At 61.0% G+C, this 18,196-nt stretch overlaps 2 protein-coding genes across 5 annotated transcripts in view; one reads left to right on the forward strand and one right to left on the reverse strand.

The window, feature by feature from the left end:
- Positions 1-7,600: 7,600 nt before the first annotated feature.
- SHISA8 (shisa family member 8) lies at positions 7,601-13,361 on the forward strand (the record flags this gene model as incomplete). Its single annotated transcript, XM_079935942.1, has 4 exons — positions 7,601-8,836; positions 11,540-11,673; positions 12,449-12,595; positions 12,967-13,361. Exons 1-4 carry the CDS (start codon positions 8,313-8,315, stop codon positions 13,359-13,361), a joined length of 1,200 nt encoding a protein of 399 aa, XP_079792068.1. The 5' UTR covers positions 7,601-8,312.
- Positions 13,362-15,909: 2,548 nt separating this feature from the next.
- The window catches only part of SREBF2 (sterol regulatory element binding transcription factor 2), a 60,846-nt gene continuing 58,559 nt past the window's right edge, over positions 15,910-18,196 (reverse strand). For all 4 annotated transcript variants that reach the window (XM_079937934.1, XM_079937932.1, XM_079937933.1 and 1 more), the window contains one exon: positions 15,910-17,894. In XM_079937934.1, the coding sequence (XP_079794060.1) occupies positions 17,674-17,894 (221 nt within the window). In that variant the 3' untranslated portion in view covers positions 15,910-17,673. The remainder of the gene's footprint in view (positions 17,895-18,196) is intronic.

Here is an 18,196-nt window from a genome sequence, read left to right on the forward strand (position 1 = left end):
AGAGGCTCCTTGTTAGGAGGCCAGGGCAGGCCTCTGGCCTTGAACCAGCTGGACCTGATGTCCCTTGAGTGTCCTTCTCTTTGTGGCCTGTCCTCCTCAAGTGCTTGGGTCACTTGGCCACTCTGTGCCAGCCCCCTATGGTCACCCACCATCCCAGTGGAACTGTTCCTCTGACAGTGGTGCCCCTTGCTCTGGGGCCTGGAGCTGAGACCATCTCTTCCAGTTCTGGACCATCCTGTGCACTCAGTCAGCCGCTGACTTTCCTGCCGATCCTCCTACACAGGGACACAGGGTTAGAACCTCCTGGCCTGGACTCCACCCTGGACAGTGTCCTTGGAATTTGTCACAGCTTAGCACCCTGGGAAGGCACGATGGACTGGGAATCAGCAGATGGGATTCTGAGTACCATTTTGTCCCACTTGTAGGTTCTTGACCATGTTCCTTTTTTTTTTTTTCCTTTGCCATGCTGCGCAGCTTATGAGATCTTAGTTCCCTGACCAGGGATTGAACCCAGGCCTTCGGCAGTGAGAGCTAGGAGTTCTAACCACTGGACCGCCAGGGAATTCCCATCTTGACCGTGTTCTGTTCCATGCATCAGTTGCTTTCTGCCCATCAAAGCTGCCCAGCAGACATCTGCCTTTCCTGCCCACCCCTTTCCCAGCTCAGAAGATAGTCAGCGGCCAGCAGTAGTTGGAGCCCCAGAACCTGGACTACTACATCTAAGCCTCTTCCTCTCCCTCCCAAACCCATCTCAGATGCCCCCTCCCCGCCCCCAGGCCACCAGGTGGCTGAGGTGAGGTCAGTGTGCGGGCACAGGCAGGAGGGTGGGGAGCAGGCCCAGAACGGGTCCAGCTTTCCACTTCCCTCCATCTCAGGATTCGGGGGGTCTGAGCTGTTCTCGGCCATCCGTCTCACGCCACCTTTTCTACCACAGCCAGGGGGTGGGCCCTGGAGGCGAAACAAGTGGGTGAACACCCCTGGGGTCCAGACACGCAAACCTCTGGCACCACCGTGTCCCCAGTGAACCCCTAGTCCAGTCTCAGTTTCCTTTTCTGAAAAATGGTGGTGGGGGGTTGGACGCAAAGTTGTCCTCGTGGCCTGTGGCCCTCCGAGTAGGACTGGGAAGGCAACGTGGAGGATCCTCACTCCCCCACCCCCATTTTACAGATAAGGAAACTGAGTCTCTTTCCCAGAAGGAGAGTCATTGCTTTAAAAAGGCCTTGACCTTTTTTAAGACCCCTGTTGGTCAAATTGCTTTCCTGAAAATCTGGACCCGTTCATGTCCGTGAGCAGGATGCTATGGCGCATTTTGCAGGTAGGGAAGAAGAGGCCCAGAGAGGTGAAGGGATCTGGCCCAAGATACAATAAGCAGCGGTGGAGCTGGGCTCCACCCGGGCGCCTACCTGTCCAGAAGTACCCTGGCCCAGGTGCTCTGCTGGGGAGCAGCAGACTCCAGGCGTTGATCCCAGGCTTTACTCCTTGTTTCTATCACTACTCAAAGATTTCCCTCCCCAGCTGGTCTCTTTCTGCAGTAAGAGGGATCCACGATAGACTGGGAGAGCTGCTTGTTGGGATGGGAACTGAGGGAAGTAGCCCGCCTCCCACTAGCCTGTTTCTGGACAGTTTTTCCTGATGGAGGGTCAGGTGTCCCGGAGGTCCCCAGGGCCCCACGGGGGGGGGGGGGGGGCGGGGTTGGCTGAAGTCTCAGTTCCTCCTGGGGCTTCCTGCAGGCACGTCTCACTTCCTGCCCTGGCAGCCCTAGCTCCCGGCTCAGGCTGGGGGTGGGGAGGCCCAGCTGGTGAGGCCAGGGAGGAAGGACCTGACCCCTAACCTCCCTCTGTCTCGGCAAGGATGGCCCCCTTGCCTTTAGACGCTGCTGCATCTCTTTGGGCCTATCTCCCATATTCAAAACGGAGCCTGAGGACCAACCAGTTGTCCAAGATTAAAGAGGTCATGTGGAAAGTATGGTCTCCACCTCAGAAGTGCCTCTACTTCCTTCCTTCCCTGGAATGAAGACACCTTTCTGCCCAGGGCCCCCAACCCTTAGAAATTCCCTCTGGGAAGTGAGTTTCCCAGTGAGTTTCAGAGCCTGAGGCTCTGGTCTCAGGAGTTACCACTCCCATCGCTCATCTATTTACTGCACCGTTGATCACACCAGATGCCAGCACGCCTGCTTTGTGCCAGGACCATTCTGGTCAGTGCCAGGAGGTCAGCCTCAGACCCTGCCATTAGGTCCTATTCCAGTGGGAGAGACAGAGCGGGACACAATGACAGGACAGGGTCCTGATCCCTGCCAGAGCCAGGGAATGCCCCAAGCGCGGGAGTGACTAATTTTTTTTATATATATATAAATTTATTTATTTATTTATTTATTTATCTTTGGCTGAGTTGGGTCTTCGTTGCTGCACGCAGGCTTTCTCTAGTTGTGGCGAGCAGGGCTACTCTTCCTTGCAGTGCGCGGGCTTCTCATTGCGATGGCTTCTCTTGTTGTGGAGCACGGGCTCTAGGCGCGCGGGCTTCAGTAGTTGTGGCACATGGGCTCAGTAGTTGTGGCTCACGGGCTCTAGAGCGCAGGCTCAGTAGTTGTGGTGCAGGGGCTTAGTTGTTTTGCGTCATGTGGGATGTTCCTGGACCAGGGCTCAAACCCGTGTCCTCTGCAGGGAGATTCTTAACCACTGCGCCACTGGGGAAGTCCCGGGGAGGGTGTGTGTGTGACTAATTTAGCATTTAGCGTTCTTTGGAGAGTAGGAGGTATGCCCTGAGTTCTGTGGAGTTTTCCTGCTGGAACAGAGCAGAGAAAGGGCATTCTTGGCCCAAGGAACTGTGTGCAAAGGTGCAGAGAAGAGGGGGCAGGAGGAGAGGCTGGAGACTTGGGCAGTGTGGCCCCTGAGTGCCAGGTGAGGCTGTCAGAACCTTCCCTGTGGCCATTCTGCCCCCACGGCACACAGGGGCACCCACTTCAGGGAACCCAGTGCTCCTCCAACCCCATCATTTGGTCTCACCCTTTCTGTCACCTCCGAGAAGCCACCAGACCCCTCTGGCCCTTCTCTGGGCACAAGGTGGGAGCTCATTCCCATTTGCTCTATTGTTGGTGGCTCAGGCCAAATTCTCCCTCACCCAGAACGGAAATTTGACCTCTCTCCAATATGAGCCAGCTCCCCAGCTGCCTGATCCTGACCTGGGGGTGGGGAAGGCGGGGTTGGGGGGTAGGAACCACTGCCCAAGATCACATGGAGAGTCGAGGAGAGGAGAAGCCAGGAGGACACCCATGCCAGTGTTCCAGCCCATGCTCTTTCCAGGGACTCTGCAGGGGTCCCGGGGCCCAGGGGGCCTCTGAGCATCTCCTCACTCCCCTGAGCTGCAGAGACTCTGAGGACCAGCCCCGGGTGTCCTGCATGGATCTAGGACGGTGCCAGCGACTCCAGGGCAGGTGAAAGTCTATCTCGGCAGCTCCTGCGGTCAGCGAGACCGGTGGCACTTCAGAAGGCGGGGCTGTGGGACGGAGTGGGTGGGGCCAGGGCTAGAGGCGCGGCGAGGGCGGGGTCAAGAGAGGTGGGGCTGAGGAACCCCGAGCCTCCAGGTAACACGAAAGGGGCGGGGTCAGGAGCATGTAGAAGGGGTGGGTTCAAGGCCCACCCGCAGGGAAAAAGGGAGGCCACGGATGAGCGGAGGCTACCAACTGTAGCCTCTCTAAACTCTGGACCACCGCGCTCACGCGGGGTCCCCATCCTCAAGCGAGGCCCGAGGACCGCGGCCCGAGCCAGGAGGGGTCCAAATGCAGGTCATGGCCCCGACTCTGGGGAGAGGTGGCCTCCCCCACTCCGTCCCCCGCCCTCCGGCTCCGGGCTCGGAGCTGACCTCGGAGGTGTGTCCCAGGAATGGGCAGGCTAGTGGGTCAGGGAGCACCTGTCCCGGGTGGAGGCGCTGTACGGCCTCTGCCGAGCACCGTCCTCTCTGGGTCTGTTCCCGTGCTATGGTCTTGGTGGGCAGCTCCGGATTTGCACCTTCACTGGGTGATGCGGAATTAAGAAGGGAAGCTGAGCTCCAGTTCCCAGCACCACCACCCCGAACCCCCGCTCCCTCGCAACCTCAGGAGCCCGGGGGTACCCTCCCTCCCACAGGCAGCTGGAGCCTGAGTCACGAGCTGCCTCTCATGGAGACAAAGGAGCCTCAGGCCCTCCCCTCCAGACCCCGCTCCCGGTACTGGCTTCGCATCTGCACTAGCAGGGAGTACGTAGTCCCCTAGAATCTCTGCTTCTTGCGTAACCCTCCACCGTGGACAAAACAAAAGCAGGGTGGGCTTGGGAATGAGGCCTTTGAGGCTTGTGGACGACACCCACAGTGGCCATCACAATCTTCTCAGCACCGCTGTGGCGGGGGCTCCCAAAAGGCTGCATGTTCCTGGATGTTTTTCATCCAGGGACCCATTGGCTTCTTCCTGCAGCCCTGCCAAAGAGGAGCTAGCAGCCCATCTTGCAGATGAGAAAACTGAGGCCTAGAAAGGTCGACTGGTCTTACTAGAGCAGGAATTCTAACCCACAATAGTCTGGTTCCAAAATGAAGAATAAACAGGAGCTCTCAGTGTGAGGGGCTGGAAAGGCCTTCCAGGAAGAAACAACCTGCTGGAAGGCCTGGGGGCTTATGGAGGAGCTGTCGTGTCAGGCGTTAGTCAGGCACTGGGTGTGCTGCTACTGGGGGTAGGAACACCTGCCTGGCCTCTGGGCTGGGGTCCTCCAGCTGCTCTCTCTGTTTGTACTAAACTGGCCAGAAGGTAGGTTTGGGGCTCACAGGGCAGGTTCCAGGCCATACCCCAGCCCTTCCAGGCTGTGTGCCGGTCACAGCAAGTCATTTCTTCTCCCTGGGTCTTGGGTTTCTCTCTAGGAGGGCTGGGCAGACTGGTGACCTACCACCTAAAATCAGGACACTGAGGCCCAGGACAGGTTTTCCTTAATGTCCACAACCTCTCCTCTCAGGACCCTGAGCCAGAGCTGGACACCAGGCGAGAACTCAACAGTGAGGGAAGAACACATATGCAGAGGCATATCCACACTGACACACACATGTGCGGGGAAGGCTCTCATAGCTGTGCCAGCACCAGACATGCACACTCTCACTCACATTCGTGAGCACACTCAGACACCTGCACACTCCAGCTTTCGGAGCTGGGGGTGGGGCGGGTTCCCTTCATGAACAGAGACACGGCTCCTCTGCCCGCCACATGGGGCTCACTGCAGATGCCAGGGGTTATTTTAAGCCTGGATCAATGGATGATTTTTGGTGACACAGGCTTGGGGACGGCGGGCAGTGGAGATGAGGGGCTGGTGCTCTGGTGCCTTGCTTTGGAGAGAGACCCCAGGGTCCAGGGAGGGCAGCCTGGGCAAAGGGATCCCCCCTTAGCTGGACTGCTCCCTCTCTAGATCCCCTTGCCCAGCACATGGCTGGGCACCTGGAGGACAGTGTCAGCTGAATGAATGGCCAGACCCCAGGGCTCAGCCAGTTAGCTGTGGTCTGTCTTTGCATTTGCCCTCTCCTGCTTCCCCCACTGCAAGGCTATGTGTTCACATGGAGAGGGCATGGAGCGCCTGGCACAGACCTGGTAGATGTGGGCATCTGTTGTTCCCGGCTGACCACTGAACAAGACTGAGATGGGGAGGATGGATGTGGGGAGGAGTTGGAGGTTGGACATCAATCCCTTGGGGGCACAGTGGAGGGGACAGCTGAAAGCCAGCTCCTTCATTGGATAAATGGATATATATATATATCTCCTGACTGCAGTCAACTTGGGGTGGAAGCTGAGCAGAGCACCCAATGATGCCAGGACAGTGGGGGCAAGAGAGGGGCCCAGGGAGGAAAGCATTGGAAGACTTGTTCCGGGCCCAGTAGGGTGATCCTACCTGGGAAGAAGCCACAGTCCCAGGGGGCAGCGACAAGCCTCTTTAAACCTAGTGCCCAGCAATAGGGTGGGAAAGTGGGGAGAAGCAGTCACCTTCCAAGACCCAGTAACACAGAGGACTGCTTGGCAGCGTGTGACGGGGGCACTGATACAGACTGGACAGTTTGTGCCGTGGTTCCCATGTCTAGGAACACCAGCTAAGGGAGCAGAAAAGGATGCACCAGAAAATACAGTTATAATATATAAATAAACAGAATAATAATCTGAAAGTTTGACAGCAAAAAGCAAACTAAAAGCCAGTTACAAAACAGTATGTAAAGCCTCAGTTATCCCTGGTGATGGGATTAAGGCAATTTCATTTTATCCCTTTGCTCATCTAGTTTCTTTTTTCTCTAAAATGGTAATAAAGTCTTTTAATGGGGTAGTGTCCTCCGGGCTGGGCGTGTTTGTGGGGGGAGGGGGGAGGAGCAGGCTGTCTCTGGCCAGGGCACAAGGAATCACCCTGATGGGGGAGGGCATTATAGGGAGGTCACCTGCCTTCCCGTTTTAGCCTTGAAATTAGCCTGTCAGCCCCTCATCTCATCAGCAGAAAACCTGATCCTCCTTTAAATGTAAATCCTTCTCCCTCTTCCTCCCTCCACCTCCTCCATTTTTATAAGCTGATCCCAGTTGCTGAGTGAAGAGAGGATGCAAGGGGGAGCAGGAAGGGCCCTAGGAGCCCAAATTCTTTATCTGAAACTAGAGACTAGAGTCACTTCACTTCATTCATTCAGCAAATACGGCAGAGGCCTGCCCTGTGTGGGAACATCGGAGAAGTGGTCCATGCAGCCCTTGCCCTCCTGACGCTCCCATCTAGACAGTGGGAGGCCCCGTATTGATCCCTGACCCCAGAACGGGCAGTTTTTGATGTTAAAATGAGAAACAGGCAGAGAAAAGCAAAGCACCTGGGATCGGGTCATATTCTCCAATTAAAACTAACTTCAAAAACACAGCCGAGGGCTTCCCTGGTGGTGCAGTGGTTGAGAGTCCGCCTGCCGATGCAGGGGACACGGGTTCGTGCCCCGGTCCGGGAAGATCCCACATGCCGCGGAGCGGCTGGGCCCGTGAGTCATGGCCGCTGGGCCTGTGCGTCCGGAGCCTGTGCTCCGCAACGGGAGAGGCCACAACGGTGAGAGGCTCGCGTACCGCAAAAAAAAAAACAAAACCACAGCCGAGTAGTGCTCCGAGTAGGTTCCATACCTGCCCTTCACCCTCTTCCCCCGGGCTTGAGAAAGGACCTGAGCATCCTGTGGGGACCAGGGCAAAGGATCTGCCCATGGCTCTGCCCCCAGGCGACGCCCTGCTGTCCTCATACAAGGCAGGGACTAAACCAATCTCCTCCTTTTCACACCTGGGGTGGCGGAGAGATCCCAGGAGGGCGCCGACCAGGCCAGGTCCATCGCCCATAGGCGTGGGGTCACCCCAGGACCCCAGCCCGGTGACTGAGAAGTTCTTGGACCAGGGTGTGCGCCCCGGGGTTAAAGCTCCTCCCTAGGTGGCGCGGAGGGGACCCATACTTGGCCCTCTGCTGCGGCTCTGCTGGGAGTTTCCTTCCCACTTAACATTCCCTGCCTCAAGTCACACCTCTGTCTCGATCGGAACCGATGGAGGAGACGGGAAGGAAGGCGGGTGGGCAGCAACGACTCTCTGGGGCTGCTGGGTCCTTTCAGTCCCCGCACCTGTGAACCGAAGCGCTCCCGCGGCGGGCGTAATGTCCGAAGTAACAGTTCCGAGAGCCTTGAGCTGAACCCTCTGGAGCACCAGTTCCGGGGAATGTTTGGGGGAGGCCTTCGGGGAGGGTCCCTGGTGGGGCACCCAGGCTGTGCGGGCCCTGCCGCGCCCCCTCCCTCCCGTCGCCTCGGCCGCGCTCCTCCCCCGGCTCTGCTTCCCTCCCGCCTGTCCCCCTTCCCCCCGCTGTCTCCCTCCCCCGCCCGCCCGAGGCCGCGCGGATCCGGAGCCGCAGCCAGAGCGCGGGCAGCGCGGAGCGGGCGGCGGGAAGGCAGCCGTGTCCGGCGGCCCGCCGCCCCCGCTAGGCCCCAGACTCGCACACCCGCCGGGCCGGGGAGAGGCCGGGACCGAGCGCAGGCGAGGACCCGCCGCCCTGCCCGGGAGGAGTCCCAGGGCGCGGACTGGCTGGCTCGGGTCCGAGGTGAGGCTCGGCGTAGGACGCGCCCGCCGGAGGCGCGGCCCCGCGACCCCACCAGGGTCTGGGGTCCTCTCAGGAAGCTGACGACCGAGGAGGTATCCGCCGGGAGCCAGCGCTAGGACGGCAGGGCGGGCTTGATCCCTGCGGGCGCGGACGAGCGGGCCCGGAGCGCGGCGGGAGGGAGCCGCGGCGCGCCGCCATGCGCCGGGTGCTGTAGCCGAAGGCGCGGGCCCGATGGAGCGGGCCTGGGCGCAGGGGCTGCGCGGAGGCCGCGGCCCGCCGGCGCTCGGGCTCGCGCTCGGGCTGGCTCTGCTGCTGGCGCGGCCGCCGTCGGGCAGCGCGGGGTCCCCCGAGGCGCAGGAGCCGGCGGCGCCCGGCACGGCGGCCCCGGCCGGGGGCGACCGCTGCCGCGGCTACTACGACGTGATGGGGCAGTGGGACCCGCCCTTCAACTGCAGCTCGGGCGCCTACAACTTCTGCTGCGGCACGTGCGGCTACCGCTTCTGCTGCCACGACGGACCGCGGCGCCTTGACCAGAGCCGCTGCTCCAACTACGACACGCCGGCCTGGGTTCAGACTGGCCGGCCTCCCGCGCGTGCCCGCGACGCCACGGTGCCCCGGGATCCGGGCCGCGAACGCAGCCACACGGTCGTCTACGCGGTGTGCGGCGTCGCCGCCCTGTTCGTGCTGGCCGGCATCGGGGCGCGCCTGGGCCTGGAGAGGGCGCACATACCGCGCGCGCGGCGCACCGTGACCAGGTGAGAGCGCGCCGGCCGGGGCCGGGGTCCGGGATCCCCTCCCAGCCCAGGGACAGGTGGCCTGCCAGGTGGGCGCCCCCTCGCGATCCTTCATCCTTCCCGCCCTTCTCCGAAACTCTGGTCCTCTCAGCAGCCCCCTCCTCCAGGTTTTCCCTCCCTGCTCTGTCTCCAGGTCTCTCTCGCCCCCCACCCCCACTTCACGGAGGGAGACAGCTGATACCGCTCTGTCTCCCCTTGACCTTCCGGCGGGAGCTGGGTGCTGGGCCGCCTTCCCCCGAGGCTCCCGCCTCCTCCGGAGTGGGCGGGGAAGGCAGGTCGCTCGACCGAGGGCACAAGATCCGCGCCTAGGGGAGGGGACCTGGGGCCCCCGAGCCCCACTAGCGCAGGGTGGAGGCGTGGGTCCCCGGGGAAGGGACACTTTCTATAGCTCTCTTGGCTCTCTCCCCACTTTTCCCTCCCTCCTCCCCTCCCACCCCGCATAGTTGTGACTCAGGCCTGACCTTATTTCCCTAGGATTTTTAAAAGGCCTCCCCACTCACCCCACTCAGTGCCCCCAGGCAGGGTCAGGGTATCCCCCTGTGTAGAAGCGGACCTGAAGTGTGTATGTGGCGGGGTACAGATTCGTTTTTGGTGAGGCCTGGACAGGTGTTAGCTGAGTTCTGAGTTTCATGTGACGTGGGGGCCACAGGACCCAGGTTCTCTTCCTCAGCTGGGATGGGGCTCTGGGATTCTGTGTCCTGACCCTGGAAGCCTCACCTGCCCCCAACACACTCACACCCCCCCTGCCCCCGACACACTCACATGCCCCCAGCCACCCCCATCCTGGGCCCTGCACCCTCCTCACTTGCTCACCCAGGTCCCCACTCCCTTGGCTGTGTGGGCTGCTGACATGTGTAAGACAGGTAGGCTGGTACTTAGAAGTGACAGTGGAGAGAGGCCCCCATGCCTGGGTGGGCTAGGTGTGGACGCTTCCCCACTCCTAGACCTCAAGGGCAAGAGGGCTTCCTTGGCACTCCACGGCATCCCTTGTCCCCCAGACCACTTAGGCCACCAGCTCCCAGACAGCTGTAGGGCAGAGCTGGGCCTGGAACCCTGGCCTCAGCTACTGTGCTGCATCCGTGATGTGTAATGTGGTGGCTCTCAGCCTGCGTCCTGGATGCTTCAGAAGCACGGCCTGGGCTTCCTGAGCTTGGAGCCTCATGCTGGGTGAGGGGGAGAGGACAGGGCCTGTTCTTGACCAGAGTGGGGCAGCAGGAACTGAGGGCCATGATGGTGTAGAGGGTGTGGCTGGGGCAGCCTAGTGACTCGTTCACTGGAACCCACTTCATCCTCAGGGGACCGGGAAACAAGTCTAGTAATGCTTCAGGAAGAGCTGGACCACCCTGATGTGCTGTGTGGCCCGGGCCAGTGCCTTCCTCTCTCTGGGCTTTAGGGTCCTGTGTGCCCTGACTCCTGCTTCTTATCTGGGGAGACCTGGAGCCTCACTTCAGTTCGTGTGTGGCTATGCTCTGAACCCCTGCCCTCCCCTCAAGTCTCACCCTTAATTCTGCCGTGTTGAGGTTGGTGGTCAGGGAAGGCTTCTCAGAGGGTTTGGTGAGGAGTCGGAGTCTGTCTTTGGAGAAAGTTTTTGCGAAGGTTCAGAGGCATGAAAATTGCTCAGGTGTTTGGGAGGGCTGGTTGGTGACTGCTTGCTCGGAGATGAGACCACAGGTGTGGGCAGCTGAGGAGTGGGCAGGGCATGAAGGTCAACTCAGGCAGGCACTAGGAGACTTTCAGACCCTGCCACATTGCAGCCAAACTGCGCCCACCCCAGGTGTCCCACCTCCAGTGTGCTTCTTCATGAATCAGTCATTTGAGGCCCCAGCTCCAGGAGGGAGAGACCAAGCTAGGAGAAAATCATGGGTTCCGTGCTCTGAAGGCAGCTGGGCTGAAGGCTGGGTCTGGCTGTCTGTGGGGAAGGCTCAGTCGGATTCCGTCACAGCTGGGTGGGGGCTGGGTGTCCTGGTAGCCAGGGAGGCAGCTGCCCAAGGTCACACAGCCTTTGGTGCGGGGCTGCCACTGCAGGATCTCCTGGTTCCTCCTTCCCCTCATTTGTCTGTCCTCCGTGCTTGTGCTGGCAGCTCTGTTCCAGAACCCAGCAGAAGCCCCTGCTGCAGGAGGGGCGTTAGGTAGGCAGGTAGAAAGGGCTTCCTGGTAGAGGAAGGGTTCTGGTGGGGTTTGAAGAATGAGTAGGAGTTTTCCCGGAGGAGATGGAGGAAAGTAACTGATGCCAGAGGGAATGGCACAAACAAAGTCCAAGAGCCTGATACACTCAGAGCAACTCTGTGTTGTATCAGAGCCTGATACAACACAGAGCTTGTGTTGGGAGAGGAGGCTCAACATGGAGGATCTGGGGGAGTGGACTCCAGAAAGGGGAGGAGGGGAGCCTTTGGAAAATAAGGTGGCCCTGGTTACACGTGACCCCATTGGTTTCCTGACCTACTCTGAGAACTGGCCATGTGGAGGCTACAGGTCGTGCCTGGGAGGGGAAACTGGATGTATGAGGTCAATCACAGGAGAGAAGGGAGGCCAGAGGGGTTGAAAGAGCTGCCCAGGGCCACACAGTGAGAAGCGATGGCCGGGGCTGGCCTTTGATAGACCAGACCTGGCTGATGGGGAAGCAGGAGGCATGGAGGGCTGCTTGTCACCACTCTTTCCCCACAGGACACTGACAGAACTTCTGAAGCAGCCTGGCCCCCAGGAGCCACTGCCTCCACCTCTGGACCCACCTCTGGGTAGCTGTGTCCAGGTGCAGATGGGCGATGGCCTCCCCCGGGGCTCCCTCCACAGGAGCACAGGTGAGTAGACTAGCGGGAGGGTGTTTGCTGATCTACAGCACAGAGCCGCCCTTGTCTGAGGAGGGCCTGGGAGCAGGGGAAGGGGTGTGCTGAGGCTGTGAGCTGTTTCCCAAATAGAAGTGAGCCGCCTGCCTCTGCAGGTGTGTGAGTGGGCAGTGGGCAAGCTAGTCAGCTCCTCTTGTTGGCCAGGGTCCCTCGACGGGTCCTGCAACGTCCAGCCTCAGGGACTCTGTGAGGAAGGTTCTAGATTCGGGGATCCCCAGCTCAGGCTCTGGGGTCTGCCTGGTTCTAGGCTCTGGCTCAGTGCCCTGGGGTCCGACTGGCCCACGGCTGTGGCCTCCTGTGGGCCTCTTCCTTCAGGCTGGTGCCTCCCTCTTGGACTCCTGCTGGTGAAGCAGGCTTGACAGCACCTCCCCTCCCCCCAGTATGGGTTCCAATCCTCAAATATTCTCTTCATCTCTGGGAGAAGCAGGTCCTGGGCCTCAGTGCCAGGCTCAAACGTTACGTGCTGGCAAGTCTTTTGTTAGATGAGCACCGGCTCAGGGCTGGCCACTGTTACTCACGTTATTCTGAGCCAGGCCCTGTCCTAGGCACTGGAGAGTCTGTCTTCAAGAGTCAGGTTCTGCTCTCAGTCTCCAAGGCGTAAGTTCATAAGTCATCTCACAAGCTCTCATTGAATCGTAGCTGGGGAATGGGCTGCGAAGAGGCGGTAGTGCTGGGGCAGGGTGACCTCCGGTCAGCGGGCCGAGTCTCATCTCCTCCTCCCCCCATCCAGACAAGAAACGCCCCATCAACGTGCCCCTGGCTTCGGCGACAGCGGGCCCCCCGCGCGCCCCGCGGCTGCAGGGCGGCGGCAGCCTGACGAGGCAGCCGGACTACGCCAAGTACGCCACCCTAAAGGCAGCCGCGCTCAAGGCCGCAGGTGAGTGGCCAGGTTTGTGCCCGGAGCGCCGGGCCCACCGCACCCGAGGTGTCCAAGCTCCAAGACTGCAGGGCTCGGGGTCCCAGTTCGAGTTCTAAAGTTCCCAGCTTCCGCATCGCGCCTACGCCAATCGGCTGCCACGCCTCGGCCGTACCCCCCCCACCCCGATCAGGCTGCCTGTCTGGGACCCCGTCGCCGAATCCGGAGCCCCGGGCCTAGGAAGCCCTCGTCTCCAGCGGCCTGTCCCCGTCCTACCCCTCCCCGGTGGGGCTGAGACCCAGGCCCCTGCGGACTGTCCCAGCCGGGAGGCTCTGAGGCCCCGCCCCCGGAGCCTGACCACGCCCCCGACCCACGCCCATCTGTCCCCGCAGAGGCCTCCCCGCGGGACTTCTACCAGCGTTTTCCCGCGACTGAAGCTGCCCCGCCGACCCTCCCGGCGCGAGCCCGGAGGCCCCCCGAGGACTTGCCTGCACTGCTCGACGCCTGCCCCTGGGCCCCGCCGGGCTACGTGCCCCCCGCCGGCCCCACCCCATCGGGCCACTACAAGGCCTGGACGGACGGCCGCCCGGCCCAGCCCGCCCCCCGTGGCCACCTGGCGGCTCATGCCTCCTCAGCGCCCCGGAGGCCCGGCGACGCACCCCGGCGCCAGTTCAGCGTGGAGAAGCTGCCCGAGGCCTTCAGCCCGCAGCCCCCTGGCCTTTATGGACGCGCCAGCCGCGGACCCAGGCACCTGAGCACCAACAGCAAAGCCGAGGTCACCGTGTGAAGAAGGGGCCGCTCGTTCTGAGGCACTGCACTGCCAGGAGCCCTCTTCTGCCTGGGGGACTCGCCATGGGCTTGATCGGGGGGCCCAGGCTACCGGAAGGAGGGGTGCTGGCCATGAAGGCCAGCCCTTCTGCCTGCCCACTGGACTAGGAGCCTCGGAGCCTGCAGGGCTCCTGGGTCCACTTGGGTAAAGTCAGTGGTTCTGTCCTGGGGGCCTTAGGGCCCGGGTTCCTTGTGTAAATAAACCCTTTTCTGTGACTCCCAACCCTGAGAATAAAGGAGCCCCAGCTTGGCTCTGCGAGGCACTGATGGCGGAGGCACTGGTCATTGACGGGACAGACGGCAGTGCCGGCAGAGGGCACAGCATGTGCAAGAGCAGAGGACCGCTCCTGAAAGCTGGTGGGCAAGGGTTCTGGGAGCCAGGGAGAAGTAGCTGGAGAGGGTGGTCAGGGCTGAATGCCAGGCTTAACGTCCACACCAGTAGGAGCCACGGGAGAGGGCGCAGTTAGGCCCCAGCCATCTTGAGGCTGGGCACAGGGGAGAGGGCTGGTGGGCTCCCTAGGGTCCATGCCCCTTAATGGAGGTGAGCCCCTTCCAGCCGGTCACCTGCTCTACAGCTTGAGTTGGCTGAGCCTGGCTGAGCCTCATTGACATTTTCTGGCCCTGGGCCGGCCCCTGGGCTGTTGGCCACTTGGCCAGTCTGGCCCAGGGCCACCCCCCTGATGACTGTGGGCTGTGGGCCGAGTAGACAGCTGGTACTCAGGATGGGGGAGCCTCTTCCCGGTGGCTGCTCTGGGGGAAAACAGGGATGGGGATGCTGGACCCAGAGCCTTGGCAGTGCCCCCACCAGGGTGCTTACCCCACTCATGCTTGGCACTGCCAGCTCTCCCCCTTCCTGCCAGGCAGGCTCCCAGCACCTGGCCATGGCCCAGGGCATTGCCAACAGCCTGCGTCCATCAGGTTCGTCTGTGCCAGGCACTGATGGGGAGCTTGAGGGCTGGGTTGTGTGTGTGACCCCATTGTGTGACCTCAACAAAGTTTCCCTCGTGTGTATCCTAGGCACACGGTATACTGTTTTAATAACAGTGGCCACCATTTGCTGCTATTTCTTCCATTTAATCCTCACAAAAGCCCAACGGGTGTGTGGCTTTTCAGAAGAGGAAACTGAGGTCCTGAGACCTAAGTAACATGCCAAGGTCACCCAACTGACTCCAGTTTAGGACTCTTCCGTATTCTGCAACCACTGTGAATCTGGTGGTGGGATGGCAGCAGCAGTCGGTGTGGGGGAAGAGGGAAGGTTGTGTGTTGGCAGAGGGGCCCTTGCTCCCAGGGTACAGGGAGTCTCAGGCCTTCCTCCTGCTGGCTGGGCTGCCCTGAGGCCCCCAAACCCACCAGCTCTTCACCCATAGGAGGGTCCACCTTGCTGTTTCTTCCGTCCGTTGAGGAAATCAAGGCCCAGAAGCCCGCGGGCAGAACAGAGCCCAAAGCCCATGTTCATGCCTGCAGTGAGGACGCCCATGGCTTACAGGGAAGGCAGCCCTCACACCCTCAACCCAGGATGGGGTTGTCCCCGGGACTCTCCTGCAGCCGTACAGATACGGCTGGGGGAGGGGGGTGGGTGCTGAGCCATGGATCCTGCAGAGACTCACGAAAGGACTGGGTTCCTGGGCACGTATCAGCCACCCATGGCCACCCACCCTGGTGACATAGGCCCTGGCTAGGCTATGCTGGGAGGTGGGCGTGACCTCTTGGTTCATTCTCAGTCCCAAGGGCCCTGGATCTACATCCCAGGGGGCCAGGCCTCCACTGAAAACGCTGCTGTAATAACTGTGGACAAGGACCAGCTACAGCTGCCAGCCCTGCCCCGGGCTGCTCTGGCCCGTGGGACGGTGTGGTCTGCTGTGACTGCCCTTCAGAGAACGGAGTGGCTTCGGGAGCTGAAGGGACTTGGCCCATTTCTCAGCCCAGCCAGGTCATGGACCATGCACTTCAGCCCCCAGGCGTATCCTGATGTGGCACTGCTGACCCCGCCTCCCCACAGGGCCCAGCACTCCCCCATCCCAGCCCTCCTTGGGGTCCGGCCCCTCACCAGCCTCACTAGGCCCTCACCATAAACTGGCACTTCACATGTGCTGTGTCGCTCAAACTGGCCAACAGCCTATGGGGACTTCGTCAAACGCAGGGACTGTCAGCCCCATTCTGCACACACGGAAGTGGAAGCTGAGGTGATGCATGCGCCCTCCCCCCACCCCACGCAAGGGGACCCAGCTGGCAAGTACAGGAGCTGGACTTGGACGTGACTTGCAGGCCACATCCTCAGAAGCTCACTGCTTCCCGGGAGACGGGGAAACCAAGGTGTGGCCCACCCAATAGGGGAGAGGTTCCTCTCTGAGGGGTGAACACAGAAGGGCTTAGCATCCCAAATCCCAAAAAACCCTGCTGTCCCCTAAACAGCCAGCTCTGTGTCCTGCATACAGTGACCTCTGACCCCAGCAACACCAATACCCCTTTTATCCCAGGTCTGTCCCAGCCCTGGAGTGTGAGCCAAGCAGCCAGCATTGGGAGGAAGGGGCCAAGTGCATGGGCAGGCAAGGAAGGTCCATCAGATTGAAGCCCCCTGGGGCCTCTCAGCAGAGAGGGAATGGCTATCCTCAGTTCTGACCCACTGGAGGCCGAGCCATGCAGTCACCACAGCGGTCGTGCCACAGACCCTCACACGCCTCACGCTGGGTGGTACCAATCTGTGTTTATTCAATAACCTACATCCAGGACACAGTGAATGATTCCACATCAAGGAAGCCATAGGTGTATCCCCCTGTTCAGTGAAAAAACAACCCCCCCACCCCTAAACGAGAATGAGAAAAGGCACAGTATATACACATGACACAAAGGCTGGCTCACCCAGTGGGCCGGGGCCATAAATTACAGTTGGGGGGGGGGTGGGCAGGAGAGAAAAAGTGGGTGAGGTCCAAGCTGACTGTTCCAGCCTGCACTTGGCCAGAGGAGCCCCTCCCTGCTGTGTACCCCCATCTGTGCTGGGGTCCCGGCCCACTTTCTGCCCCAACCAGCCTGAGTGGGTGAGAAGCACAGGGAGGGAGGGAAGGAGGGCAGCCCCTCTCAGCCTCCCAGCAGGCCCCGGGGTACCAGGCAGCCCTCGGGTCCCAGGAGAAATGGCCTCCGGGTAGGCACCAAGCCAAGGGATCCAGAAAAGTAGGACCACTTTTCCCTCCAGGGTCCCCCCCCGCAAGGAAGGGGGCTTCATTCCTAGTGCCCACCTTGGGCAACACTGTGCCCACCCTGAAAAGGGGCTTGTCACTGGGGAGGGGTTGGGGTCTGGTCCCTGCCACCCTGGCTTATTTTCAGGTCAAGAATTAGGGATAAAAACAGACTATGGAGGTAGGAGTTGGGGTGACAGGGAGCTGAGAACCCATGAAGGCCCCTGGTCCCCAGTCCTTAATGGGTGGCTTCATCTTTCCCAACCCCCTGGGACTAACCCAAGGTTGGGCTGACATCCCAGGGGGCGGGGGAGTGGGAAGGAACAGGACACTTAAATAAGATATCGTTTATTTTTTAAAAAATTAAAAAATTATGCCGACATTATTTCATCCATCCCCAGGTCTGCCCCCTACCCCCCACCCGCCTCCCAAGGGCTGGGCCCCCTCCTCCCGGGGCTCCTGTGTGGTAAAGAGAAAACAACGGACTGGCTTTGTTAGGCACAGGGGAGGGGACGCAGACCCAGGGAGAGAAAGAGAGATGCCACAGCAACTTAGCCCTGCATCACGGCAACCCCAAGCACACTGATATAAAAACATTCGTATAAAAAGGGGGGGCGTGCTGGCACAGTGCCAAGGGTGAAGCGCTCTGGTGCCCAGAGACCTAAGTCCCCCAGAGGGAAAAAGCCTGATAAACAACCAGGAAGCAGGAAAAGGTGGGGAGATGTTCACAGGAGAGAGTGTGGGAGGGCTGGAGGCGGGGCCGGGCAGCTTGGGAGCTCCCCCTGCCGCTTCCACGTCAGGGCGCCCCCAACTCCTGCCCCGCCCTGACTTTCCTCTCTCAGGCCCACTGGTGCCTGGACTGTGGGCATCTATCCACAGCAGCTTTAAGGGGCTCTGCCCAAGGGGCCCACTAGCCTGAGGTGGTCCAAAAGCCTTGGCAGGTGACAGCTCAGAAGCCACGGCTCATCCCACAGCTCCCAGAGGGAGGAGGGAGACTGGGAGGCAGAGGAGGAGGGAGAGGAACACAGACAGAGGGAGGAGGGAGAGAGAGACTGAGAGACAGAGGGAAGTGGTGGCCGAGGTGGGCAGAGCCGGGGGTCAGGAGGCGGCGATGGCAGTGCCGCCCCCCAGCTTGACAATCATCTGCTGGCAGTCGCTGCACGAGCGCCGGTCGCCCACCTTCTCCAGGGTGCGGGCGGCCTCGGCCAGCAGCACCGCCCGCTGGCCCGGCGAGGAGAGGAAGGAGAGGGGCAGGTGGCGGCAGGCCAGCAGGATGGCAGTGGCCCGCTCTCGCTGGCCGGGCCAGGCGTCCGCCTCTCCTGTGGGAACGATGAGACACGCACTCGCTGAGATGAGAGCCCGCCAGGACGCAGGCGCTGTTCCCAGGGCTCGGTGTGAGCTGGTTTATTTAATCCTCACACCCCTCAAGTGAGGGCGGTTCCAGTGCCCTGCCTAGTTCACAGAGATGAGCTGAACCCGAGGTGCCACAGGCTATTACTCCAAGGCGGGGCCGAGGTGTGGCCCATCAGCGCAGCCGTCCCCTCCTCACTCGGGGTTGGACCACGTGACAACGCGACCAAGGCTGTCCCAGCCCCACAGCACCTCATGGACCCTCCCCCGG

This window comes from Stenella coeruleoalba (assembly GCF_951394435.1).
Source record: "Stenella coeruleoalba genome assembly, chromosome: 11".
NCBI lineage: Eukaryota > Metazoa > Chordata > Mammalia > Artiodactyla > Delphinidae > Stenella > Stenella coeruleoalba.